The sequence below is a fragment of the Chelmon rostratus genome, chromosome 13 (genome assembly GCF_017976325.1).
Source record: "Chelmon rostratus isolate fCheRos1 chromosome 13, fCheRos1.pri, whole genome shotgun sequence".
Classification (NCBI taxonomy): domain Eukaryota; kingdom Metazoa; phylum Chordata; class Actinopteri; order Chaetodontiformes; family Chaetodontidae; genus Chelmon; species Chelmon rostratus.
Window position 1 is genome coordinate 11072126 of NC_055670.1, and position 27899 is coordinate 11100024.

Sequence of the window (27899 nt, forward strand, 5' to 3'; positions counted from 1 at the left end):
AAAGCTGCTGTGACACCTGAATATGCTGATGTGAAAACTCCTTTGGCGTTTGGTGAGAGGTTTCAGGGCATGAAAAGCGGACAGAACTGAACATATTTATCATTTAATGTGGAACCAGGTGATGTGCCTGACAAACAAAAACATGAAATCATCATGCTGCAAAGCGACGACCTGCGACTGTGAGCAGCTCTTTTCAAAACTGAATCTCACAAAGACTGAGCTCTGCTCAAGGCTGACTGACCCAAACCTGGAAAACTATCATCATCATCATCAACTCTAGCATCTGACATCAGATGCCTTACTAAAGAGAAGGTGCTGCAGCCATCGCAAAGGTTAATGTGATATATGTGTTCAATAATTTAATATGGCCAGGGGGGGGGGTGCCTTGACACAATTGTTGACCCCAAGCGAGCGGCAGTATGCAGTAAATGGTTGCTCTTTGTGTGCATGTTTTTTAACTACTTTCCTAAACATGATGTGCTTGATGGTGTTATTAATGACTATTGATGATACTTAAAAGCTCAGCATTCTTGTTGCACTTTTTTTTTCACCTGGAGAGAGCTAATATCCCTCTGTATAATATGACCTCCTCTCTTTGTCAACTGCTGTGTGTCTGCACTGTATCTAGTCACTTCTTGAGAAGTTTAAAAAAGTGACTGCTCTTATGATCTCACACTCAAATGCTAATATTTGCATGGGTGTTGAAACTAGTTCAGATTAATCTTGCTCACCCTCAGCACATTTTTAGACATTATCATTAAAATATAACAGAAACAATTCATATAATGGATTGTTTACATATAAAAAAAAAATCATCGGACAGCGTTCTTTGGAAAAGTCAAACAGTTATCCCTTACTGCTATTGTACCACTGGTTTGATCAATATTATCAGCTTGGATTTATCAAAGGCCAAAGTTGCCTTGCCCTAAGACGACTTAATTCCAGGCCTGATATCCACTCTGTTCTTTCCCTCTAACCTTGCATTTGTCCTTTAAATCTGTATGATAGAGATTCAGTGTGGCATGTAAGCTCTCTCTCCCTTTCTCATTGCAAAGGTAAACTCATCCATCAACACTGATTTGTCAGAAGTGTTTACCTCTGTTTTTCCTTTGCTGTCACCTCTGCCTGCCTCTGACTCATCAACTTTAACCCCTGTCACACTCTATTACCGACTCGCACCCAATTCCCCCAATTACAGTGATGAAGCACATCTTGAAATTGTGTGTGTGTGTGTGTGTGTGTGTGTGTGTGTGTGTGTGTGTGTGTGAGAAAGTAGGCATACGAGGACAGTTTGCGCATGAAATGCATGTCCACCTGACCGCGACTGCTGTGTTTCATGGAAGTTCTCCTCCAATAACCATAGCCATTATCCTGTGTAAACACTATAAACCTCCTTTATGGGGCGTTAAGGTCCTTTGTTGGAAAAACAAAACCTCCCATACAGAGAGGTTCCCTGGAGACCGCTGCGGGCTCGAGGCCATTGTTTTGGGCTGATTTAGCAGGGGGGTGCAGAGCGGTCAGAATAAGAGAGCATTGGCTGCGTGAGAGGAGATACTACTCCGTGGTTATTATGTTTTATTATGCTGGTAGCAGCTGCGGCCACACACTGTTCCAGCCCTAAGAGACATGGAGGTACAGAGAGAAAGGGGGACGAAGCAAATGACCCAAACCGGCGGAGGGGCGTTACCCTGCTGCCACTGAGATGAAGAGAAATCTCGGTGACTGATGAGAGGATTTCGAGCGGGGTTTTAAACTGTAAATTTGCATCGCCGAGCTGTGAGCTTGACACGACCCCGCTGGCCAGCCCTGCTAAACCCAGCTGAAGAGGTCTAGCCCCAGCAGAACACATTAATTCAGCCTGGGGAACCACTTAGAGGGCCCTGGAGAGCTGCGCGCCTTTCTCTGCTTCTTTTCTTTCTTCACGCTTTAATTTCATGCCTGTTAGCTCAGCCTCCTTGACTCTGGACTCTTCTACTCTCCATTATCCAACTATAGTGTTACCCCCCCCCCCCCCGACCAGCTAAGCCAAGGAAATGGTAAGGACCATAATGCTGCATTACCAATCCTTAGCAATCCACTCAAACAGAAAATACATCAGGAATAAGAGTAGCATTATCCTCTCCCCTCTTACTCACAGTTAACAATAGAGGCTGTGCAGCTATCTTTTATAGGCCACCTTGGAGAGAGAGGGAGAGGGAGACAGAGGGAGAAAGACAGACAGAGAGGCTGGAGAGGAGCACAGCATGACATCCCATACTGCCTTCATGAAGATAAAACTGTTATTATGAAAAGCTCATCATTCTTAGTGTAATTGACAACTAAGGACAACTAAGCCAGTGGCCTCATGAACAGATTATTACTCACTGAGCGGCTGGACCGTGATCTGGACGTTGCGCGACCTCTTGCTGCGGTCGATGAAGTCTCCCGTGGGTGTCTTCTCCCGCTCCGTCACACGGCAGATGTATTTCCCGGCATCTTCGGGGCGGAGGTGCTGCAGCTTGAGCAGGTGCACGTTGGTGCTCTCTTTACGCACGGTCATGTGACCGGCCGCCTCACGGGCGATGTAATCGGGGCCCAGGACAGGCACGGCACTGGGGCCCACCACGGCCACCGGTGAGCTGCTGAAGACCCACGACACCGAGAAGAAACGCTCCGGCACATTCTGGGCCTCGATGGTGCAGCGAAGCTCCAGCGGCTCACCGGCCGTGAAGGACCGTCGCTCCGTGCTCACCTGGATGCTGAAGTCCCGATCTGAGTGAAAAAGAGTGACAAACAAAGGTTAAAGGAAATTAGTAGGTGGCTGCAAAGAGTTATGTATTCCATGGGAAACACTCGGTGATAGAACTCCATAATGATGCATATAAACACATGACACAAACAATAAAATCTCCCTGTTGAATGTTGCACAACATTGTGGCTCAGTAAGATGAGAATTTTATCCAATACCGGTAAAAGTACAAAACCACTGAATACGGCACTAGATTTAAAAATAAACGAGCAGAAAGGAAGGAGCGTAGGTGTGAGGGGAGCTCTCTTCAAGAAGGTGACATTTGTTAGCTTCCCAAACAACTTGTTTCTGATGTCTAAAACAAGACTGATGTCTAAATATGGGCTACAATTGAAATGCACGACACCGCTTTTCTGAACATCCACAGTCTGGGATGCTGAACCTGCATGCTAAAAGAGAGGGGGAGGGTGGTTAGAGGTGGGGTCTGCGGTGGTCAAGGATGTGAGGGGTGGCAATAAAAAAGCATCAGTTTGTGCCGAAGACAGAGAAAGAATGGAAACTAGAGAAGCTTGAGGTCACACAGTGCATCACTCAGGCAAAACGCTGATCTTTCACAGAGCTCTGCTCTCTCTCCCCCCTTGGTTTCACCTCTGCAATAAAAAACACATCTAATTAAAATTCTCTTCAGCAGTCTGAAACAGAGTCAGGCGCTCTCCTCCTCCTCCTCCTGCACGGTCTAAGACAGAACAGACAAAGTAAACACCGCTGGTGCTAGCCACATCACGCCTGTTGTCTGCGCATGTGCGGCCGTGTTTGCATGTGCGCGCATGGCTGAGCGTTCAGTTGTATTTGCTGTATTAATTTCCAGATGAGGAGCACGGTATGTATCAGAGACGGCTGCTTTGCCTCTCAGTGAGGTGGCGGCCCCTGAGCTGTAATTACAAAGACTTTAAACAGACTTCCTGAGAAACACACTCGTGTGGAAAAGTTCAAAGCCTGCCGTTGGTATAGAGCTCGTTATGCAGGGGAACATTACGGTGGGAGGGAGAGGGATACTGTTTACACATAGCAGTTTCTCACTCCACACCTTTGCATTGTGGACTGTTTCCTTGGGATTGCATTTTGCAGACTAAATAATAAATTAATCACTAGAATATTAAATGGTGAAAATGATCAATATTTACAGCGGCGTGCACACATACATACATGCATGCAATGGCATAGGGGTAAAGAGGAAAGGAAAAGAGCAGCACGACATTGTATTATGACATTTGAATGTGATTAATTGTGAAGGAAGGGGAGTGGGGCGAAAGGGTGATCTGCTTTGGCAAGTAGTTGTCACCAGTCGGCATGGAGCTGCAGGACCATGTTTCACAGCAAGAGTTTGGATGAGGGGGTGCCGAGACTCGGGATAGAAAACAGCCTCAGTCCAGCATGTGTTAGTTGTTAGAGCTAATTAGAAAAAAAATGAAAAAAGTATGAAGTAGCAGAAGGAGTAAGGAGGAAGTGGGTGATGGAGGAAAAACTGAGGAGGAGGGAAAAAAAATACAGTGATGAGACAGGACTGAAAATGAGAGTAGACGTGAGAGGAAGGGAGGAGGTGGGAGAAAAGGCAAAGAGAGATGGTAAAAATTGAGAGCGGAAGGTGCATTAGGATTCTGTCCGTTGCTCTTCTCTCTGATACTCAGGCTGTGGGTGATTAGCTAGTGATGGGGTTGTCTTGAGATCCACTCCATCTTTTATAATATGAGCCTAATGGAGGAACTGCACCCTCGCCTTTCTAACTTTCTCCCTCTCTCCCTCTCTCTCTCCCTCTCTCTCTCTCTCTCTCTCTCTCACTGCCAAATATGCACATGGACAGGTGCAACATCAAATACACAAGTTCAGCCTGAAGGTATGCAAGATGCGCCCTCGCCGTGATTAACTAAGCACACAAGAAGAAATCAAAATGAATCCACGCATATACACAAATTTGAGCACTCACAGACAGAGAGACACACACACACACAACTCTGCTGTATTCTCTTTGTCACGCAACAACACCTCCATCCATTATAGATTACAGAGAAGACAGAGAGTGACGAAGGCTGCTGAGAGGGGAGCTCTTTGTGCCTTTTGTCTCCTCCCTGAAGTAGCAGGAACTCATCTGACAAACCTGCTTTACATCTGAGTTCTCACTCTCCTTCTCATCCACCCAGCACTATCTAGGGCACCATCAAGTTGTATTGGTCCAGTGCGGATCCGATGCTTAATGGAGAAACGGCAGAACGACTCCACTTTGAAATGATTTACTGGCATGAGACACTCGCCACCGCGTGCTGCCTTGGTAATTGAGCTAATGTCAAAGCAGTTTATCACACATCTCTGTGGCCCCTTCTTGAAAGCATACAAAGACTTTCTTTATGGATGCAGAATACAGTGGGGTGGGTGCGATGGGGTTGAGTTGGGTGGGAGGTTATAAGTACATGTGAGGAGTCGTAAAGCCGTCTTTGTTTCTGGTCCATCAGCTCCAGGGGTTGACAGTTTATTAGATCATTATCATATGAGGCCTACTCCTCCATCCGCCACCCCAGGCACTCTTTGTTTCTCCCACATACTTCCACCATGCACCCCTCGTTACTTTCCCAACCCTATGTCTCCCTGCCACCCCCCGTTTCCTCTTCCTCCTCCAGCTGGCAACTCCCTTCCATTAGACAATCTCTTCCTTCAGACTTGGCAGCCACATTAAACCAGCGTGGTTTCTCCCGCTAATGCACTCAAGAACAAACCGGTTCAATTGTTGATGAGGAGTGATTGAAAATGACATTTTTGGCTTCTGATCTCTGGGCCACCTGTTGCCTGGGAGATTGTGTAAGTGGAATCCATAGGCCTCCCGTGTCAAACACCCACGCTGCTTGGAGCTGGTTAAATTATTCTTGGGTGTGCTTGTAATGTTGCCCATCAAACAGACACAAATACAAAAGTGGGGAGTCTGCAGAGGTTCAGTTAAGCCCTTTTTAGTAAGCTAATGAGCTTAGTGGGAGATACTGATCAGCGATCAGAGGAAGCCGGCCCACATGCTCGCGTGTGTGTCTGTCAAAAGGACAGGGGGGACCTAAGAGCAGGGCTCGGCAGTGTAAGCGCTTCGCCCGCATAATCGAGTGAAAATAAGAGTGTGCGAATGTGAAGAACTATTCAAGCGCACCAGTGGGAATGACCAGCTCCAAATAAATCAATTGCGGAAGATTCTTAAGATGGTTCCTTTATCGGTACTTGAGGAAACCACGGAGAGAGAGGGGGAGGAGTGTATTGGAAAATATAGTTCTGCTTCGCTCCTCCACCACGCACACACGCACACACACACACACACACACACACACAGCTGGCCAGAGAAGGGAACCCAGGTGAAGTGCTTGGTACTCGACAACTATGCTCGTTACTGTGTGTGCAATAAAACCTTCACAGCTGAAAGCTAATAAGAGTTATTTATCAAAGCACCTCTTCAACAAGCACAAGCAGAAGCTGTGGACAGCACCTGCTGCCTGGTACAATTTTTGGTATCACCTCGATCGAGGTTCTAAGCAAGCTGAGGCATCACTCAGTGGAGTGAAAACACTGCAGACCACCGATTGGTCAGAGAATCATCACTTGCGCAGAGCAACCAGAGTATTCACCACTCCTTTGTCTTGCTACGTTCAGCCTTTTCTGAAACAAAGGTTTGTCTCCTTGCTTTGACAGGCAAATGTTTGAAAAAGCTCGTACAATATTTTATTTAAAAAGCCGTGTTTCAACATTTCAGTGTTTTAGGAGGCTGTGTCAATCTTTTAAAAGCTAAAAGTTTCAGGTGTCAAACGTCTCAAATGAATAAAAAAATCTGTTTCAGTGTTTTAGCTTCTTAAAACATGAAGCATTGTCAATATTTGAAGGTCTACGCCTGGTGTGTAGATACTGGAGTTTTCCTCCTCCATACTCCTTCACTGGTTTTCACATCATAACTGCACACAGGAGAAGGAGCACACATACGCACACCTGCACAGTATAAATATGTATGGAATACAGTGTTTGTTAATACATTTCTTGTGTGCTCCTAACTTTTTCATTTCGGAGCACATGTACTTCTTGGGAAAAAAGATGGAAGCAGAGGAGCATCTTTACCCTCTTTCCCCCTCTCCCTCCTCCTTTCCTCAGAATCTCTTCCCTTTACTTACCAGTGGGCTGAATGCGGAGCTGAGTCTTTTCGCTCTGCTTGCGGGTCATGGCGAACCAGCTGTCGTCTGTGTCCTGAATCCACTCGGCAGCCTGGCAGTAGAGCAGGCCCTGGTCCACCGGCTGCAGCTTGTGAATGGTCAGCCTGTAGGCCGTGGCGCTGGTTTTATCCAGCCTGAGGTCCCCTGCCGCCATCCTCTGCCGGTACGGTCCCCCGGAGCGCAGAACAAAGTCCCTTGACAAGGTGACGAGCTCCTGAGGCGGGGCGGCAGCGTCCTCTGGGGACCGCAGGTACCAGCCCACCGATAAGTGAGTGTGCTGCATTGTGGTGCGAGACACCTCGCAGGTGAGCTGTAGCGTGTCGCCTTCCACCTTGGACAGAGTCTGGGCTGGAGCTGTGACTGTCAAGGAGTCAGCGATGACTGCAAAGACAAAGAAGAAGAGAGACTTTAGAAATGTGCGCCGGCCCCTTAAACATCACACAAACCCTCAGTCGGCCTATGAGAAATACCGTGCAGGGTTGCTATTGTTAAATGTGGAGGACTTTCCACAATATAGCCAACCATTTTTGTTTACGCCCACTATAATGGAAGCGGAAATAAACAGGCATTCTGCTGTAAGCGGATCAAAATGTGATTGACTCTCCAGTGCGAGGAAAAAGTGTTAATGTAACCAAGCTTTTGTTCTGAGGTGACTGCCCTCTATTTCCGCTTCCATACGTGACTCTCAGATGTCATCGTGCGTCGATGGCATTTTCTCAATCTCACACAGCCAGACGCCTCCAGGGACCCCTCCTGCACTTCTCTCAGAGTGATATCATCCTATATGGTCTGCTATAGCAAACACAACAGCTCCGCATTGGGCGTCTGAGAGCTGGATTCCGTCTGGCTAAACGTTTTTTAATCGCACTTACTAAATATACAATCAGTAAGTTTAAAATTGCCATAATGAATTCATCCCAGCCCTTCTATCTATAATACGACTGAGAACAGAAGACGGACTTCAAGCCAGATGGTTGATAACAGCGGAGATGAGAGAAGGGGGCCAAGTCAACTGCAAGGAAGCAACAGAGACATCAAGATGTGATAATTTAAGAAAGCGGGCTGGAAAAACTCCACACATCGACGGAAATAAACACGTATGGCTTTTAAAAGGAGCTAAGGAATATTTTTGGATATGCACCAAGGCACCGCTGTATGTGAGTAATGGAAGAGAGGAAGAAGAGAGGCTGAAAGGAAGTACCGGACCTAAGATTCCAAAAAAACATCATGCATTACTGACAACCAAAAGACAGAAAGGTCATAAGGTCGTGATTAAAAAAAGAAGTAGCTCCAGTGTCCACATAGTGAGCCCTTTCAGCTGTGTTTGGATGTGTGTGGATGCTATCCTCTGTCCCCTTATCGTCTATGCAACGCAAGACCTCACTGGGTTAAGGCTGCCAGCACATGGATGGTGTAAAAACGCAGACATGTTTATGCACACGTACGCAAACATACACCACGCCTGAGAAACAGAGCGTATGCAAAGATGTCACAGCGTTCAATGATCACAACGGACAGCAGTCAACCACTTGAGCTGGGATAAGATGAATTGAGCGAATAAATGCCGAGAGAAGCCTCCTCGCGTTGCCACGCGGTGACTGTGAGCCCCTCTTAGAAGCCTGAAAATGGAAGTGCTTTGTGAGGGTTTACCCTAGTGGAGTGTTTTGTCAAGATGTTTGGCTATTCAGGATCTTAAGGGATTGTCATTGTGAAGACTACAAATCAGCATGTTTGAGGGTCTGTTCTTCTCCTCAAGTCACCTGCTGTGACGAAACAAACGTGCAGGAGAAAAGGATTATGTATGCACACAATATATATATATAAGCAATACATATTATATCAAATAATAATGTATATTGTATAATTTGATTATACAATTATATACTCCCAGGTTGCTTATCCTATAATCATACCTTATAATTAGTTATTTATAATTTGTATTATCTGAATCTGCGATGTAATTAGTAACTACAGCTGTTGAGTTGATGTAGTAGAGTAAAATGTACAATATATACCTCTGAAATGTAGTAGAGTAGATGTGTGAAGTAGCATAAAATAGAAATACTCCTTCAAAATTGTACTTGAGTAAAGTTACTTTCCACCACTGCAGCCATGTGTCTCGGTGTGTGTGCGAATGTGTGTGAAAAGATGAGTAAAATTGAGAGATGGGGGATTGTGAGAACAGAGAAACAGACACCGCTAATGAAACAAACGGGGGGGAACAAAGGCAGAGAGATCAGAGAAAAAAGATAGAGGAGGCGGAGAGAAGAGGCTTGACATGTGGTTACTGGAGTTTAACAAGACACTCAAAAGGAAGAAACAACGATAAAACAGAAGTGGCAGGATAAGAAAGGGAGTAATCAGGTGGGTCAGGCACAGTGGCACTCTAATGAGATGAAGCATTCTGGAGATATGTACGGTAAGTCTGGGGAAAAACAAACCGTTCGCTGCGATAGTTTAAAGCAATATTGAAAATACTGACAAGGTCTGACTGAAATATGCCCTCTAATGCACTCCTCCATTACCTTGAGCGCATGATAAACAGCAGAGCAGCAAGGGAAGCAAATGGTAGTCATGGGCAGCAATAAAACTATTCTGCTGATATATTTGTTTGCTGGTTGTATGATAAAATGGCCAACATGGGAATCTTAGTAGGCCTGTATTCGTGTTTATATTCAGATGCTTTATCTATTACAGGTTTAGGATGAGCAATCTGCTCCTGCTAATGGCTGCAACTGCTGGGCGATAATTCTGCAATATTATCATTTACTAACTTTCAGTGGAGTAATATTGTGTTGATATGATCTTATGCTGCTAAATAACTAAATGAGTAATTAAAAATAAACAGGATTGGTAAGTAAAGTGAAGTTCTGCAGGACTTTTTTTTCTGATGTAGCATCAGAAGAATCAAGTTCATGAGCCGGTTTGATCAGCTTCATGTGTGATTTTGCACACAACTGTCATGTTGTGATATATCTGAAAATGCCTATCAGCAGTGCTCAAACATTAATTACGAAGTGGAAACTGAGGGGTTCTGTTGAAACCAAACCACGGTCAGGTAGACCAACAAGAATTTCAGCAACAGCTGCCAGAAAAATTGCTCAGGATGCAAAGAAAAGCCCTAAAATAACTTCAGCTGAAATACAGGAGTCTCTGAAAAAAACTGGTGTGGCTGTTTCAAGATGCACAATAAGGAGGCACTTGAACAAAAATGGGCTCCATGGTCGAGTTGCCAGAAGAAAGCCCTTTCTATGCAAATGCCACAAAGCATCTTGCTTACAATATGCCAAACAGCACAGAGACAAGCCTCAAAACTTCCGGAACAAAGTCATTTGGAGTGATGACACCAAAATTGAACTTTTTGGCCACAACCATAAACGCTACATTTGGAGAGGAGTAAACAAGGCCTATAATGAGAAGTACACAATCCCTACTCTGAAACACGGAGGTGGATCGCTGATGTTTTGGGGATGTGTGAGCTACAGAGGCACAGGAAACTTGGTAAAAATTGATAGCAAGATGAATGCAGCATGTTATCAGAAAATACTGGAGGAAAACTTGCACTCATCAGCCCGGAAGCTGCGCATGGGACATACTTGGACGTTCCAACATGACAACGATCCAAAGCACAAAGCCAAGTCTACCTGTCGGTGGCTACAACAGAATAAAGTAAAGGTTCTGGAGTGGCCATCTCAGTGTCCTGACCTCAATATCATTGAGCCACTCTGGGGAGATCTCAAACGTGCAGTTCATGCAAGGCAGCCCAAGAATTTACAGAAGCTGGAGGCTTTTTGCCAAGAAGAATGGGCAGCTTTACCATCTGACAAAATAAAGACCCTCATCTACAACTACCATAAAAGACTTCAAGCTGTCATTGATGTTAAAGGGGGGAATACACGGTATTAAGAACTGGGGTATGTAAACTTTTGATCAGGGTCATTTGAGTAGTTACTGCTGTCAATATGATTAAAAAGAGTAAATACAGTTGTTGGATAATAAATGGCTTCACCCAACCACTTACCATGCATGAAAAAAAAAAAATTGTGTTATCATTCATATTCTATGAAAAGTGACCAAGAAATCATAAATTCTGCCAGGGTATGTAAACTTATGAGCACAACTGTATCTATATCATAAAATAATGTGAAGTGTTCCTTCTGAAAAAAAAAAGATCAAATAAAAGATCATTTTCATCAGACAAGTGGCAGAAAAGTCTGACTCTGCTCCCTGAATCACCCGGTGTTGCCAAGTCCTCTCACTCCGACTCTCCAGTCAACACGGCAGCCTCGCATAGACATACTGTTACCACAACAACACACCTACGCTACAACCTGCCATTGCCATAGCAACCCTCCTACATGATGCTGAAGGCCTCTGAGAACAGCCGGTAGTTACTATAACAACCGCAACCCAGTTCTGGAAACGACTCCTGTCCCATATGTGGACCCACCCGGGGAACAATGTGACAACAGCAAGCTGATTCTCATCCCTCCGCCTGCTTCTCACGCAGGTATTTAAAACTTTGACTTCATCTCAAGTCCTCTGGACCAATCGGATCCCTACACACTGGCGTGCGTGGGCACCAGAACCAATCAGACAGCACCAGCCAATCTCGGCAATTCAAGGGGTCGGGATGAGGTTGTAAACACACCGAGATCCTCCAATAGCCCCACTGACCTCAATCTGGGAAGGATTAGGAACAGCAGGAGACGGCATTCTCTGGCACACACACAAACACACACACACTTGAGTCACTTGTGAGGACACTGTATTGACTTACTCTACTTTGACCATAACTGGTGTGTGCCTAACTTACAACAGCCTTAAAAGAGCAAATCTGACAAAATTCTGTATTTTTCTTGCAGTCAACAATTCCCACAAAAAGACCAAAACAGCTAATTTATCGAACTATTCAGTGGAGCCAAAGACTGATAAAGCGGAGCCATACTCAGCAGGTAAAGACTGTCGTCCTGAAAATGGTAAACACATCAATAAGCCGCACCGTCACACTGGGTAACATGTTTCTTCATTTCAATGAACATGGGCACTGTAGTTTATTTCAAATCAATCTCACATGCAACGTTCTGCTGCAGGAAGCACCACGGATCGATCCACGCTGAAAATAGTCCCTGACGAAAGCACCATTCACTCCTGCGTGAGTCACATTTACAAAGAACAACAGCTGTTTTAGGATATGGCGGAAATGTAAGTAGAAAATTTGTGACCTGTTTATATGTCTTCAGCCAGAGTGAACAGGCCCAGACTAACGCACTGATAATTTTGGCCTTTTCACAGGATTTATTGATAACATTTTTTATATTGTCAGCCTCATCATCCTATATTCTGCAACTAATTCTAGCCTAAACCAAAAAACATGGTTTGGCTGCAAAAAACAAACAAACAAACAAAAAACATTGGTGGGACCATCTTTTTGTGGCTACATCAATGGTCAGACACCACAGAGTTAACAGATTCCCACACACGCAGGCACGCACGCACACACAATTTGGGATGATTCTGAGTTAAAAGGAAGTGTGGCCACTTTGCCAAGCCAAAAGCTGTGCTGTTGCAACCTCTTCCTGGCTCATCTAAGTGTTACCATCGCGCTACCCAAGAGTAAACACAGATATTAAAATTTGTTCCTGATGGCAAATGCCAGATATTGTTCATATCTCCGGAAGTTTTAATGAACGTATTTAATTTCCCTCCCAAAAAACTGACAGAGAAAGTGTGTTAAAGTCAATGGCAGTGCCTCCTTTTAGTGCAATTCTAAAATATTCAAAACATTAGGCACTGCCATTTCACCATTGCAAAAAACTGTGCATTGCACTGCAACTCAGTGAGCTAGTTTATTACCATGAAATAAATAAACAATTTAAGGACTTCATGAAGGGTTTAAGGTAATTTTCCTCATTTGGATCTCATTCGTAGAGACTGGAATTTAAAATCACTCGTGATTAAAACATTTTTCGCTGATGAATCAGGTAATCTCTCACAGTTTGAGATGGAGGTTCTCGTGTGGATGTGAACATGCATGTGTTATCCTGCCTTTCTGACTGACACAGAAGCTGTCAATCCTTTATAAATCTTTAAAACTACTCTCTTCCTGCTCCACCTCATCTGCAATTTTCTGCTTTCATCTCGCTCCATTCCAGACCTTCCCTCACTCGCTCAGCCTTCTCAAGTGAGCGACGGTTGTCATCCCTCAAGCTGGCCTTTTAAGTCCAGTCACACAGGGATAGAAGTGTGGGGGACACGAGGACAGAAAAACGGAGGAAAACAGATCTCACAAAGACGACACGGGGAGAAAGGGATAATTTCTGAAGTCTGATGTGAACATTCTGCATGCACCCAAACTTTTAACATCTCTCCGTGATGCGTGCGACAGCTACTGAAGTTGCAGAAGCAGAAGGAAGAAAAAAAAGAAGAAGAAGAAGCAACAAGAAATCAAATAGCAGTGTTTGTTTGTGCTCTCTGCTGTGGTCTTGTCATGGGAGATGATGATGACAGGAGGAACTGGAGAGATTCTCGCTGCCCTCTGGATGTTACCACTGCTGCAAATGTTCTGGCTCACATAAGCGCACGCTTTCCCCTTTTAACAACACAAACACATGTATGCACCCACAGAGCTGTCACTTCTTTGTGCTTCTCTGCCTTTACTCGTGCATGTATGTGTTTATGTGCCTGTTGAAAGTGTAAATGCAAGTTGCTGGCTCTGTTTTTTTTTTTTTTTTACATTGAGAGTCTGGTGGTAGTTTAGCCTCAGTTAGGAAATGTCAAACTTTGCCACTGGCTGCTGGTCCATCAGATCTGAGTTAGATGTCAAAGGCATGTAACAATGGCAGTCTCCATGATGGAGCTTTTCTCTGACATATATTTACATATGTTCTGCCTGCTGGCAAATACTACTACAAACTGTAATGTGAGGCATTCAACAGAAACTCCTGTGAGAGCTGGTGGGCTGACCCTGCTAGCTACCCTACATGGCCAGAAGTGTGTGGACAACTGAGTAAAGTTTGTAGACATCTGTGTGTGATTGTTATATATCTTACTCCTCTACTATGGCCATTACTATGCAGCCATAACACCCCCTGCTCTGCTGGGAAGGCGTTCCACAAGATTTTGGAAACTGGCTGCAGGGATTTGCTCCACTTCAGCTACAAAAAGCATTAGTGAGGTCAGGCAGCGGTGTTGGGTGATAAGGCCCGGCTTACAGGCCGCGTTACAATTCATCCAAAATGACTTTGATGGGGTTGAGGTCAGGGCTCCGTGCAGGCCAGTCAGGTTCCACCACACCAAACCTGAAAACTCTAAGGCTGTGCTCAGACTGACTTGAGCCCCTGCGTGAAAAAAAAAAACAAAAAAAAAAACGCAGCCCTCTCATTCACTTGAATGAAATCAGGGGTCTGGTCAAGCACTGCAGGGTTGCCCTGCAAAAAAGGTGAGCCAGGTTCAAAGCAACATCATCTGGGAAGGTAATGCATTGGCCAATGACATTCCTGATGAATTACTCTGCATGAATGGCCTATTTTTACTGTTTCTATCTGTTAGTATTACAGATCCTTGTGCAGCATTTTCATGTCTCATAAACCTTTAATTGTATTAATATGTTATTCTGGACCGGTAGCCCCAATGCTACACCCCCACCAATATGGGTGTACAGGTAGGGTGTCCACATACTTTTGCCACTTAGTGCTTGACATTCACAATACTACTGCGTAACACTGCAAATGTTCAGCCACAGCTGAAGTGGTTACTGCTTTTCGGTGTGTAATAGCCTTAAGTGTCTGTGTTTGTGTGTGTCTTGCAAAGCAAATGGCCATTTGGCAAAGCCAGTAGGGTAATTATTGTTAATTACTCTGTGAAACTGAGAGCACTGCTGAGTGGGAAACAGAGCGAGTGGGCGATCTTCAGCTCCACTTCATGTGAGTCCAGCCTCATCACTAAGCGGACGTCACTTACTGACCCAGGATGCCGGCTGCAACACATGCAGGCGTATCGGGTCAGGAAGTAACAGAAAGAGAGATAAATACAGAAACTGTGCCTACACCTGTATTTCTCACACTTATTATCCATTATCCTGCCCATTCACATCCTCCATTCCTTTGTTCTTCACCGTGAGAGCTGTTGATGAGTCAGAATGAGGGATGAAGTGGTTCAACTGGGAAATTGGGTGAGAGGAGAGAGGAGGGTAAAGTAGGAGGAAGCAGAGAAAAAGTGAGGATGAAGACAAAGAGGAAAAGAAAGAAAAGAGCAAAGATGAAGAACAAAGAGGCAGTGCTCTCATCCCAAGACCCACACATACACCAACACCTCATGACTCGTGCGCAGGAAGTGCAAAAACAACTGCAGATAGATGATTATTATTCTGTTTGTAGCATATATATAGATAGTGTACTTACTTGTACTTACTTCAATACCCTAAATGAATGTGCACACACACAGGAACAAAAATACTGCTGAACAACACAAAGCGACCACTTCCTCAGGAGACCTGAAAATCAAGCAGGTCTTCAAACAAGAAACACGGAGCAACCAATAAAGCAAACTGCGACGAACTGAGGTCTACACATCACCCCCAAGAGCGTGTACTGATAATAAGGACAGGATCCGGAGTAAAAGCAGAAGAAAAGGGCAGCGTAAGGATCACACCTTGCAGCCAGAAAAGAGACATGTGGGAGCCCTCTTTTACAGAGAAGAAAGGGGTGAGAGTGAAGTCTAAGGCTGCGTTGTGGGATCCGGGTCCACAGCAGGGGGCACATCCATTATACAACACATACACAATCACATGAGCTCAACACCTTATCGAGTGTGAGATGCAGAGCACCGCTCCTTCATCTTTCTGCTTCTGTGTCTTCGCGTTGTTGATGTGTTATGTAATACAGGCATAAAAGATGTTAGGCATTGTGTGGACCCAGGGAAACAATTATGCATTCATTAAGTCCTAATGACAAAATATTGGGTTCGTTAATGACATCTTTCATCCACATTGTACAATACCCAGGGATTTTACGCTTCCATTTACTCTATTGTTGCTGTGCTCTCTGCTGAGAAGCTGTAGCCACTGTAGTTCACTATGAACTGGGTCTAGTGATGGCCACAGCCTGGAATGCTTAAAGTAAAAGAAAAAAAATGTAGAGAAGAATTGGGGAAAAATACCAAAAGCATTGAGGAAAAGTACTCAAGTATTACTACTAATGCACCTACACTTTTTGATCCCTCATCAAGAATTAGCCACTTGCTAACGCCATTGCTGGACCATTTTGAACGCCATTGCTGGACCCGTGCATGAGGAAACCCAAACCTTGACGGGTCTGCCGTGCCGGTTGCTAAGCTATGATTGTACAATTGCTTTTCAGAGGAGGGCTTTAGTTTTTTTAAATCCAGGTTTTATTAAGTTATGAGAAAAAAATGAATGCAAAAAAAAAAAAAAATCTGTGAGTTTTTGTGAAAAATGAAAGTGAAATTATCCCAAAAAACACTTTTTAATTGTAGTCCATACGGCTTGATTTTTGATGGTACAGGTGCTGATGCCATGGGATACGCCTATTTAATGAGGAAAAACAATGAGAAACAACAGCACATTCAGTAGTCTGTGTGTGGATCGTACTGTGGACTCACTTGCAATTATTTGTAAGTGGCTGACAGCTGTCAGTTTGCAAAGCTGTCAAATATTTGACGTTGAAACAGCTAGGGTCTTGGTCAGAGGCATAAATGATTTTCACAATGCTGAATACATTTTGGCACAACGAGCAAATGTTTCATTAACACATCGCATTCATCCATGTAACAAAAGCAACAGGATCCAAGACTTATCCCCTACCGCATAATTACTGTATCTGCAGAACGTTGGAACTTGATTACGCACATTTTTAGCTCATCAGCAATCAGAATAATCAATTAGTTATCCTAAATACCACTCAGGTTTTTCCTCAAGTGTTATTTTCTGAATGATGAATGCAGCCACATAGAAGTCAAAAACATGAGTGTACTAGAGGTCTGACGGAGATTTGATTTTGGTCTGTATAGCATCTCAGACGTTGCCTGTCTTTCTCCTCACGTTTCCTGTCTGTGCTCACTGTCATATGAAGGCAAAAAAATAAAAGGTCAAAGACCATCTGTGAATATTACAGTCATGCCACAGATGTCACCCTTTTTTACAGTAATAACCGCTGGTCCAATCTCAATAAAGGGACCACTGCCACCATGCAAACAGGGAAAAGAGAGGGAGTTTTCCACATTTGCTCTAATCTGTATGCTAATATGATGGGGCCAAAAACAGGCTAGATGCAAAGCTTTCCTTTCTAAGCTAGTATATGTACAATAAATGGACCCCATATACATTATGAATGCATTAACAACTGTTTATTATGAGGATCACAGACCACTGATGGAAAATAAACCCCAATAAATCTTAAACTGCTTCATTTTTGAGAAATTAAAAGAAATCTGTCCAGAATTAGCTTTGTTTAAATGAGGCACCGCGTGTTGAACGTCTATCACGCTATCCTGCATGATCAAAGAGGCAGTCCTATCATAACACACCACATCCAATCTCCTAGAAAATGTGAAGCGAGATGAAATAGAAATAAGGGAGGACGGAGGAAAAGGGTGGCAGGATATGAGAGATCTTACAGATGCTGTTATGAGATTTTCAGTTAGAAGCTGTGAGGTTTCCTGCTAATGGAACATCAGTCTGAGTGGGTGAGTGTAAGTGTGTGTCCTGTGCTATAACACAGAGGTCACAGTGACTGAGAAAAAAAAGGCCTCTTCATTTAATAAAGGGGTGTCTGAAGCATTCTTCCCTGTCTCCTTACACTGTCATTCTTCTTCAGGCTCTGTCCCATTTTTCTGCTCACAATTTTCTCCTCACTCGAGCTTCCATCCCCCCCATCGACGCCCCCTCTCTCCACCACATTATCTGGTGAGTTCCCTTTTCGTTTGACTAGTTGCTTGTCAGCACCCAATTATCACTTTTTCTGTTTTTCTCGGCATCCTTCCTCCTTCAGCTCGCTCCCTTCGAGACTGTCTTAAGCACAGGCAGCAATATTTCATCGAGTGCTGATCACCAACCAGCTTGTACCCTTCATGTCGTTCAGACAATGACCTTAGTGAGCTTTTTTTTTATTTTCCTGTAATCCTAGGGGGTCATAAAACTAGCGAAGGGAGCAACATCTGCTCTGTGAAAGGGAAAGAGAAACAGAGCTCAGCCCCTGTGGCTAGTACAGCTCATTATACCTAAAGCTAGTATGAGAGGCACATCAAAACCTCTCTCCCTCCGTGTGTGTCTCTCACCACCCAAACACACACAGATAGTCAAGCCTAAGGGGACAGCTGCTCTCTGACACACCAAGAGTAGTATAAGTGACTGAGGTACTCTCCTCTGCTCGCCCAAACATTTTCTCCTGAGAGTACGCATATATATTAATATCACTGCACAAATTTAGATCACTAATTCTGTCATCGCATTTTGATTAAACCACTGCAGCATGCTTTGAAACTGTCTCATGCAATCTTTTTTAAATATATGCATTTTCATACTGCTCAATTACAAGAGTCCCCTTTTCTGCTAATCACATCCTGGCAATTTTCTGAATAAAACAAGCTGAACTTCCTCTGAGGAGGCAGAAGAAGACACACGGAGAAAGACCGGATTCCCCTGGCCAATATTATCTGTCATTTCAACGAGGAATGAACTGCATCTGATGACCAGCTGATTCAGATGATAAAGGCAGAAAGTTGATAGGTAAGGCGTATGAAGTTAACAGGTTGACATGCTATAATTTAGCATATAACATTTAGCAGGCGCATGATAACCTGCCAACATGCTGGGTTCTTTCTTATATCTGCTCCATGCAATAATTTCAAAAGTAAGGAAGTTGATATGAATGATGTGAAAGGTGTCCCTTATAGCAAGAACTTTTCAACCAACTCTGCACAGCCCCTCAGCTCGACAGAGCATTTTAAATGTCTTTCAGCTCGTTGTTTTGGTTTTAAGGCCAGCACCAAACTGGTTTGGCTGCTAAAGAGCCAGATATTTCCCTTCAGAGTTGGTAGAGACCAAAACAGTGATAAAAGAGGGCGCATGTTGGGGTCATATTAAAGGGTTGGATTTTTGCCCGATTTCAAATAACTGATAATTATCTGCTGGATATGTAAATAGGCAACTGCTTGCTAACACGTTTTCTGGAATTATTCACTTCATCAGCTTTATAAGGTGAAAATACAGTACGTCAGTGTTGTGTTTTTAGCTCCCTGGGCGGCCCGAAAGTGGCAAAAAAAAAAAAAGTTAGAAACAAGATAAAGCAATGTCGATATATGGTATCAAAAGGAAATATAAAAAAATATTTATAGGAATATATGTAAAGCACTGCTCAATCATCCTTCATGTTTTACCAGGTTGTTTCATTGGACTCGTATGAATGTGGATTTCTCACTGGACGGTTCAAACAGAGAGCGAGAGGTACAACAAAAGGAGAAAGTAGGAGAAGAAAAGAAAAGGAAGATGGCCGGCGAGTGAAGGAGTGGGCTTTGTTATTGTAGCGGCAGAATGGTGACGTGGCGTTTAAAAGGCTGAATGTTGCGATAAGAGAGGGATCCGTAGTGAGGGGAAGCTTTCAAATATGAGACGCTGTTTACACAAAGGCAGGAGAGGAGGATTTAACACTAACTAAAACGCCCGCAAACACACATGGGCGCGCACACATATACACAACATGACACAACCTCTCACTGAGGCCCAGCCAGGAAATGAGCCTGAGTGAGTGTGTTGGGAAGATGGAGCGTAAGCGGGAGATTAGAAGGCAAGGCGTGAGAGGAGGGGTAGTCTGAAGAGAGGTGGGAGTATGAAAGACAAATCTTCCTAAGAGCATTTGAGAAGAGCTGTGTGCAAAGCTATCGTTGACTGAAATCCTTTACAGCATCAAAGATTTACTCATCGTGCCTAAACACATGAAATAACCCCCCCCCCAATTCAGTATCACCCTCCCTGTTTCTTTCCCTTCACTTCTCTTCTCATCTTCATCAGCTTCACACACACTTCCTCCATCTTCTCATCTGTCGTATACTTTCTTTGGCATTTTCCGTCTGCTCTTGTATCCAAATAACATGAATTACAGCGAAAACACTCGGAGCTCGAGAACAGAGGAACACATACGGGCGCCACCCCTGCGTGCGTCTGTTTGTCTTCTCCATCGCTGCCGTCCTGGAGGTTGTTAGCACATGTGCAGGGTTCTGCTCTGTCTGCTAACATCAGCACAAACACACACCCCAGAGTCATTACCACTTCTACACACACACACACACACACACAACCCTACAGACGCTGCCATGCAGTAGCTCGTCTACCTACGGGCACACATGAATGCACACAGGCGCACAAACACACAATGTGCAATTATTCGCGCTCGCACTCAAACACACCTTCCCACTTGTACACTATAAACAGCATTTATCAAGTATATTATGATTCTAATATTACTGGAGGTGCAAGCATTAAAACTCAAAAGCTCCGTCCCTGTGCTGCCCTTACTGTCTCTCCCCCATCTTTTTTTTCCCTTTCTCTCTCTTCTCTCTTTCTCCCCTTACAGGAGCTCCCACCATCTCCCTTCATCCCTCCCTCCATCCGTCGCTCCAGCCCCAGATGGTAAAGCACTGTGACCAATTAAAGGCTTCCCTGAGGATAGAACCAGTTATAGCCCCAGCCATCTGACCATTTCTGTGTGTGTGTGTGTGTGTCTGTGCGTGTGTGTGTGCATGTGTGTGCACGTAAAGCTTACAAAACATATCACTGTGTTTTAATCGGTGTACAAAGCCTTGTGTTTGGGCCCGTTTCACACGCCTTCTTCCCTATAAAGGTACACTGGCATATGTGTCCAGGAACACAGACGTATCTAAAGCCTTTTGTATTGTGCATAAACACACAATGACAAGATCTAGCATATCATTTTGTTGGAGCACAGTGCAAGGTAGGGATTGGGCGGAGAAGGAAGTGGCAGCTGGCCAGAGGTGCAGAATATGAGCAGGTGTGCATGTGTTGTGTTGGTGTGTGAGAAACAGTGTCTTTGAGGGAGAGAGAGAGAGAGAGAGAAAAAAAACAAGTGTGGCTGAGGGAGGTGGGCAGCACTCAATCACCAGGCACCCGTCCAGCAGGGCAGCAGATGAGGGAGCAACTGTCTGTCTGAGCTGCCAGCACTGAGGGGAATTAGGCATATGCCAACTCCACCCCACCCCACCCCTCTCATTCTCTTGCGCACACGCACACACACACACGGACACACACACACACCTCTTTACCCACATCCCAAGGTGGCCGCCCTGGCATGGCGGCACAGGTGGCAACATATGCCTGCTGTCTACCCCTCAGTCAACCGAGGGAGGGTCCGGTCATGCCTCTGTCTGTATGTGTTTGCACATTATCTTCACACCGCGTCAAACATCCTTCCCAAAGCTTTTAGCTATCTGCGTGTGTGCATTATTCGATTCCACACTGCAGATTTCAGATAGCGGCATGTCCATGAGACGGAGCCTGAGGGCCATCGGTTTGCATGCCTTGGTGCTGCCCCACCAAAATGAGTTGAGCCTCCGAGGCCTCTCTGCTCTCACTTTTCACTTGTGCTCAAAATAAGCCTGCGGCTGACTCTACAGCCCACACTCAGTTCCATTACATGAGACATTTTAACTAAACCTCTGTTTCCAATTGCAAATAACAAGGCTGTGATTAGCATGCTAATGAGGTGGGTGAGATGCTAATCTTTAAACTGGTATCAGCAGTCTTTCCTCCCAGGCCCATGCCAAGAGAGGGCCGAGGAGGTGGTTAAAAGCGCTGCTGCACCCAACGACTGACCTCTGTGGGATAAAAGGTGTATCTGTTGAACCTCTTACCACACCCACCATCGTAGCTGGATGTGGTCTATCAGTGCGCTCCAAAACCCGCCGTGCACAGTGTTGAGTTAGAGATGAAGTGGTTTTAACTCAATTTCAATTTGGCACGCGAAACCTGTGCAGCAGGTAAACAAAATTCAGTGTGTTCCAACAGTATCATGTTGCGGCTAAATCCACCCACAAAAAAAGGTATCTTGATGCCGCTGCCAACTCAAAGAGCCGATATTCAAGTTTACAATAGGATTTTCACAATGTGCTGCTGATTATCAGTTGACAGATATTTAGTATCGCACTTGCCGCCCCATTTGTCGCCTGCTCTTCATTTAATGGGGTTTCCCTGCCCTTGCAGCTACGCAACAATCAGCATGCTGGCACCGCCAAATGGCGTGCGGCCTATGTGCTTGTGACCGTAGCCAGCTGCGTTGCACAAACAGCCACATCCGTGCCAACCACTAGTTGCCTGGGTGTAGTTACTCTTTAACAATGCCAGTTGTCTACCTCTCCACACACAAGACACACCACTGAAGAGTGTGTGCCTTGAACATTCCGCCTTGAGTGAGGGCCGGCGTCTGTGCGTGTACGCACAAATGTGCGTGAATGGACTCTGATGCCCGTGTGTGCGTGCGTGTGTTTGTGTACATGTCAAAAGGGGTTATCAGATGTATGGCTTGAACCAGGAAAAACCTCCTGCCCTCCCCGCTCGCGCAGATAAGGCTTCAAAGCAGCCGCCAACATCAAACAATGCGGCAGCAGCCTGACTGTCCTGGACCACACTCACATGAGTCCTGGAGGCTATTATAGTGCAAGTTCCACTCTTTATGACACACATTTTAGCGACATGAACACAAACACTCGTTAGCATATCCATTCACATCCATATTCATGCTGAATTCATATTCAAACTGTGGCTGTGTTCTGTTAATCTCACGGAGAAGAGGCAGCAGGCCCCTGAGGGTTAGCGCTTAGCTAAGCTAATCAAATCAACTAGAGAAACAGTGGCGCATCTTTAGCCTATTATATAAACATTAATAAACATATATACACTGAACACACACCAACACACATGCACACACGTATTTGTTAACATTTTAAATCCCTTCTCATTAGCCTAGCTCGGTAGCGTGGGCGATGAGCTAAATGCAGAGCATCTCTGACATCATTTATATTTTCAAAAGGGTAACAACCAAAATTTCCAAGGCAGTGTACGCTTGAAAGTGTGTCTGTAGGCTACAAGAGCATTTAGATTCATGTTTAATAGCAACAGCTTCTTAATTGGCCCCAAATTCTACTCAGCAAGCAGTATTTGGAGCCAAGGCTAAAGTGCTACGTGGCCTCATCCAGAGGGTCTGCAGGGGTCCACCGGGTTCCTAGTGCGCGAGGCCAGATGTGACCATTTTGTGCTGAGGTTACACGTCTGAAGACGAATTGAAAATGTAGTTACTGCATTCCTTCTAATTTGAGTTTCTTATCTGATTTATTGCCCCAACTTTGAGTACAGCCTTTATGAGGATTAGAGTTAAGCACATATTTCATCCCCCTCCCCATATTTAAGGCAAATGCTCCACAGTTGTCCCCAGTCTGCACATGTACAGTGCATTACACGTGCAGCTGCTGGACCTCAAAGTATCAAGGTGTCTGGTTTTCTCCGCTCAACAACACCGTTGTATTCACAGGGCTACATGTTCCATTCAGCAGTTGTATTGTCTGGCGCGGTGATCCGCTGGGTTGTTAAAGCCCTCTTCAGTGATGCTCAGTAGAAAGCATGTCTTCCGATGGGAGAACTACAGCAATGTCTCTCTCAGACTCAATTATGGGTGCGACATCTGTCCTGACTGACAGCTCGCTACAGCGTGTGACGGCGGCTGTGTTTGTGTTCCTGTTTGTGTGTGTATGACTGCGTCTATGCACGGTGGGTCCGAGTGGCAGTAATGTTATTGTGCAGGAAGGCCTATCCGCTAAAGTAGATGAGATGTGCAAGGAAATGGCAAGCCAGACATGGTGATAAAATCTCTTTCCATTTGGAGTCCTGCCTGGTCCGCAGCTTATAGCACACACGCGCAGGCACACACACAAAATGCAGAGATGGGAATGTATTTGTAAATGAAACTGAGAGGTGTTGGTAAGGCCAGAGAAAGGGGGTGCACAAGTGTCACTGCATGGAGAGACGACAAAGATAAAATGCTCCAGTCACACACAGGCCGCTGCTCCTAATCAATACCAACAGGCATAGAGATGCAACTCCTCTTGTCTGTTCATCTACACTTTCTCTCCTCTATTCACCTTTTCCTCCAGTACATCTTACTATATCTGTCTTTGTCAACGCCAGGCTTCACCCATATATTTGCCTTCTCTCTAAAAAAAAAAAAAATCCTCCTTCCTCCTCTCTCTTTATTAAATCAGAGGCTCTCACCGCAGTCTTATGCTATGTGCTTCGATCATTCAATCACCCTCGTGCCTTTCTCCTGCGATGAAGCTCAGCGAGCAGCTGCCTCGACAGAACCATGCACCCATGCATGGGCAACATGCTCGGGGCCGAGGCGGTGGACCAGACTGAATCTACTCTGAAGCTTTGGAATGATGGAATGATTGGAGGGATCAGGATTCAGATGAGGAGAGAGGGAGAGAGAGAGGACAGGGATATGGGGGGGGGGTCTGTGTAACCCAGTGTAAAAGATAAAATGTGAGATGACATCTCCACATTCAGTCTATCTCATTAAGTGAAGTGGAGGAGCGCAACTTGGCAGCGTCAACTCCCTCATGAAAACACACACACACACACACACACACACACACACACACACACAGCTGAGCTCAGCAGAAGCGCGATTCAGACAGCTTACTCTGTATGTATGTTTAGCAGCGCACAAACTCAGCTATGCTACCAAAAAATCAACACTCCTGTTCTTTGCCCTCTTCAGGAACATTTATGCACAAGCATACACACACACACAACTGCATTTTGACCTTGGGTTGGCACCGCTTCACAGGTTCCTTGCTAACAGTTGGGTCACCGCTTCATCACGTGGAAGGGCTCATTTTGCCCACTAAAAATGAAGAGAATTAAATATAGGGCATAAATGTAATGGCAATGAAAAGTATGAGTGGAGAAATGTGGTATTTTACCGTGGCTTGTTCTGAAAATGAATCGCCCAACAGTTTTCTTCATCCTTAATTGAAATTCCTAGGTCTCATCTCTAGCCTTTTCCCTTCTCCCTCTTTCTTTCTCAGTCTCCTCAATTTGTGCTGGCTAATTGCATTTAGAGCTTGTATGGTGGTTAGTAACTGTATTAACCTTAGGAATCACATCAGGCAGAGACTATTTAAAACGCACCCTTATAGCGCCAGTTGTATTGTGGGTAATGCCTCGGGGAGGCGTAACCAATCACATTGGAGTCAAGAGGAAGAGCTCATCATTTATTGGTCACACATTCTATTCAGCATTGCCCAACTACCCATTTCCAATACTGACGCTTCTGTCCCCATTCCTCTCTTTTTCAATTTCCTCATCTCTGCCTCTTCGCACCATCCATCTCACTTTCTTTTCTCCAGGACCACTCACTGCCAAAGTTGATTTTTTTTTTCTAGTGTCACACATCTGAAGATGAACCTTTTCTTCCTTTCTCTCATGTGGTGGCAGTGAATAACAGAAAGAAGCAAGAATGCCTCTGCTTGAAAATTCACCAAAGCTTTCTTTCTCCAGCTCTATTACTATATTACTACAGTACTGGGAATGGGTGGCTACTGCCAAATGCGGAGGCTCGAATCTGTATAACTGCCAGCATGGTGACTCCTATGTGCTTTCTAGGACAGTGAGGGTATATGGGAGCTTCGTAAGTAAGAGCAGTGTGATACTTGTCTCAGCGAGGGCTTGTTGTTCTGCTAGCTGTTGGACTCGCTAACACACAGGCTGGTGCGTAGGATAAGGACAACCATGATGGCCGTGTCAGGCTGTTGTCCTTTTCTTCTGCAATCTGATGTGTAGGAGGAAGTCAAGCACACACAGACACACACATAAAGACGCGCAGACAAGCATACAGAAACACACACTCAAATGCAACACACTGGGCTTAGTCAATCTCCAAGATCAGAGTATGGAGGAGTGCACGGAGAAACCACATGTGACCTTTGACCTCAAAGAGCTACATGACACCCAGATTTAACGCATGCCTTGTGTAACATTTAACCGGCAGCAGTGGAGCACAAACAACACCTACTCCTGTAAAAAGACACAAAATCGATGAGAAATAATAGCTTCAGAAAAAAAGAAATGAAGCTGTTTCAGTTGAACACCATTCATTTACTAAGAGGGACACTCGACTCTCTACGTGGGCCACACACTCAGACAGACCGTGGTGCCACAGCAGCAGGTGAATGAATAACACTGTTGCTATCTTACTTTTATCAAAAGACAACAACAACAACAAAAAAAAATCTCCAAATGTTTCCTGGTGCCACAGCGTAGCTCACGCCTTGACGCTTTAGGACTCCACTGTCATTCACAAACACATAGAATAGAGGAACAAATGCCACACTGGTGCACTTATGTGGCATCTGAGAGACATATTCGCTCATTATGACGAGCGCGTCGACTTGGGTTTACTCCTCTTGGCTCGTAAAAGCTCGTTAGTAAAGAAGTGTCAGTGACTACACAGACAACAACTGTTAGCAGTATTCATTTGCCGACGGTTTGTGTTTTTGGGGGAAGTTTGGGCTAAAATTTAAAAAAAAAAATTAAATCTGCATTAATTCATTTTTTGGCCACTTGGGGGCAACAGAAACAAGCTGTAAATACACTAGCACATCACCACCGTATAAAGTTGAAATGGTGAAAGTTTCTTATTTCCACATATAGCAGATACCAACATTAGCATTTATATGAAGTTGAGTTTCTGGCCACACGGTGAAGTCCAACATTCACCTTATTTTAAGCTCAGTTTTTGGTCTCCACATCCTCCTTAGGGAAATATCTTGCCCATTAGCTTCTAAATGCTATGTTCACCAGCTAGTCGCTAACTCTCTGCTGTTTGGTCCTGAGCAGGTAGCATTCAGTCGGATTTTAGAGTTTTTTAACTGGCTGCAGCCGGTGGAAACAAGGTTGATGAGACCTGTGAGAATAATCCACATCAGTTCAGTTGCGGGCCGTAAAGCCACGATACTGAAAACACTACGAAGCTCTGTCGAGCTGAAGGGAGATGCAGAGGAGTTGGATGATGATTCTCAGTGGGATTTGTCAGCAGGAGATTCATTCATATATTCATTCTTAATATAAACATATTACAAGCCAACATTTAATTTATAGGTATGTCCACAGTGGAGATCACCCTGTCTTTCCTTTCATAGTCTTGAAGGAAAACCTCAATGGAAATATCACATCTAACATTTCTCTGTTTTGAAGAATTGTGATTTTCCTGCATCTTCGTGTCACTCCAAAATTTAGAGGACATAATCCTGTATTTGTGCCACGGTGGCCAATTATTCTTTTCACATATGTAATATTACTGCAAAGCCTAAGGCAGTATTGGCACTTAGGGGCTGAGCTGAGTTATATTTTGATTAATCTAAGTTAAAAGCAAAGAGGGTAAAGAAGAAGACTTCCTTTATTAATCCCACTTAGGGGAAATCCATCTTTACACTCTCATTTGTACTTTATTACACACACAGGTACACAGAGATACCTATACATGACATTAATGTGGAGAGGTGCCAGATTACATTTGTGGTGGTTAGAATTTGGGTGCCTTGTTCAAAGCTCTCGTCTTGGACATACAAAGAGGCAATGAACCATGTGTGAGGCAAAGATGTCTGATTCTACGTGACAGACAATACCCCACACTAACACACAACGTCACAGTATCAGGGAGAACGGTGTCCAGTTGCACTGCAGAAACTGTTCTCCTCCTCAGGCATCAGGTATTAAGTTCCACATAAAAACCCTCTTTTGCGCTCGGTACGGAAAAGGGGACAGTGGATGAAACACATCCCTGTGAGTAAGCCTTAATGCAGCACTCAGGGCACAAATTACTGCGTGGCCTTCTACCCCTTCAATTAACCCAAACACCCCA

General features: G+C 44.6%; 1 protein-coding gene across 1 annotated transcript in view; it reads right to left on the reverse strand.

The window, feature by feature from the left end:
* Positions 1 to 27899, reverse strand: part of igsf3 (immunoglobulin superfamily, member 3) — a 67754-nt gene that overhangs the window by 20992 nt on the left and 18863 nt on the right. Inside the window, exons 3-4 of the mRNA XM_041950909.1 lie at positions 6916 to 7335; positions 2365 to 2751 (exon numbers count right to left, since the gene is read on the reverse strand). Coding sequence (XP_041806843.1) covers positions 2365 to 2751; positions 6916 to 7335 — 807 coding nt within the window. The remainder of the gene's footprint in view (positions 1 to 2364; positions 2752 to 6915; positions 7336 to 27899) is intronic.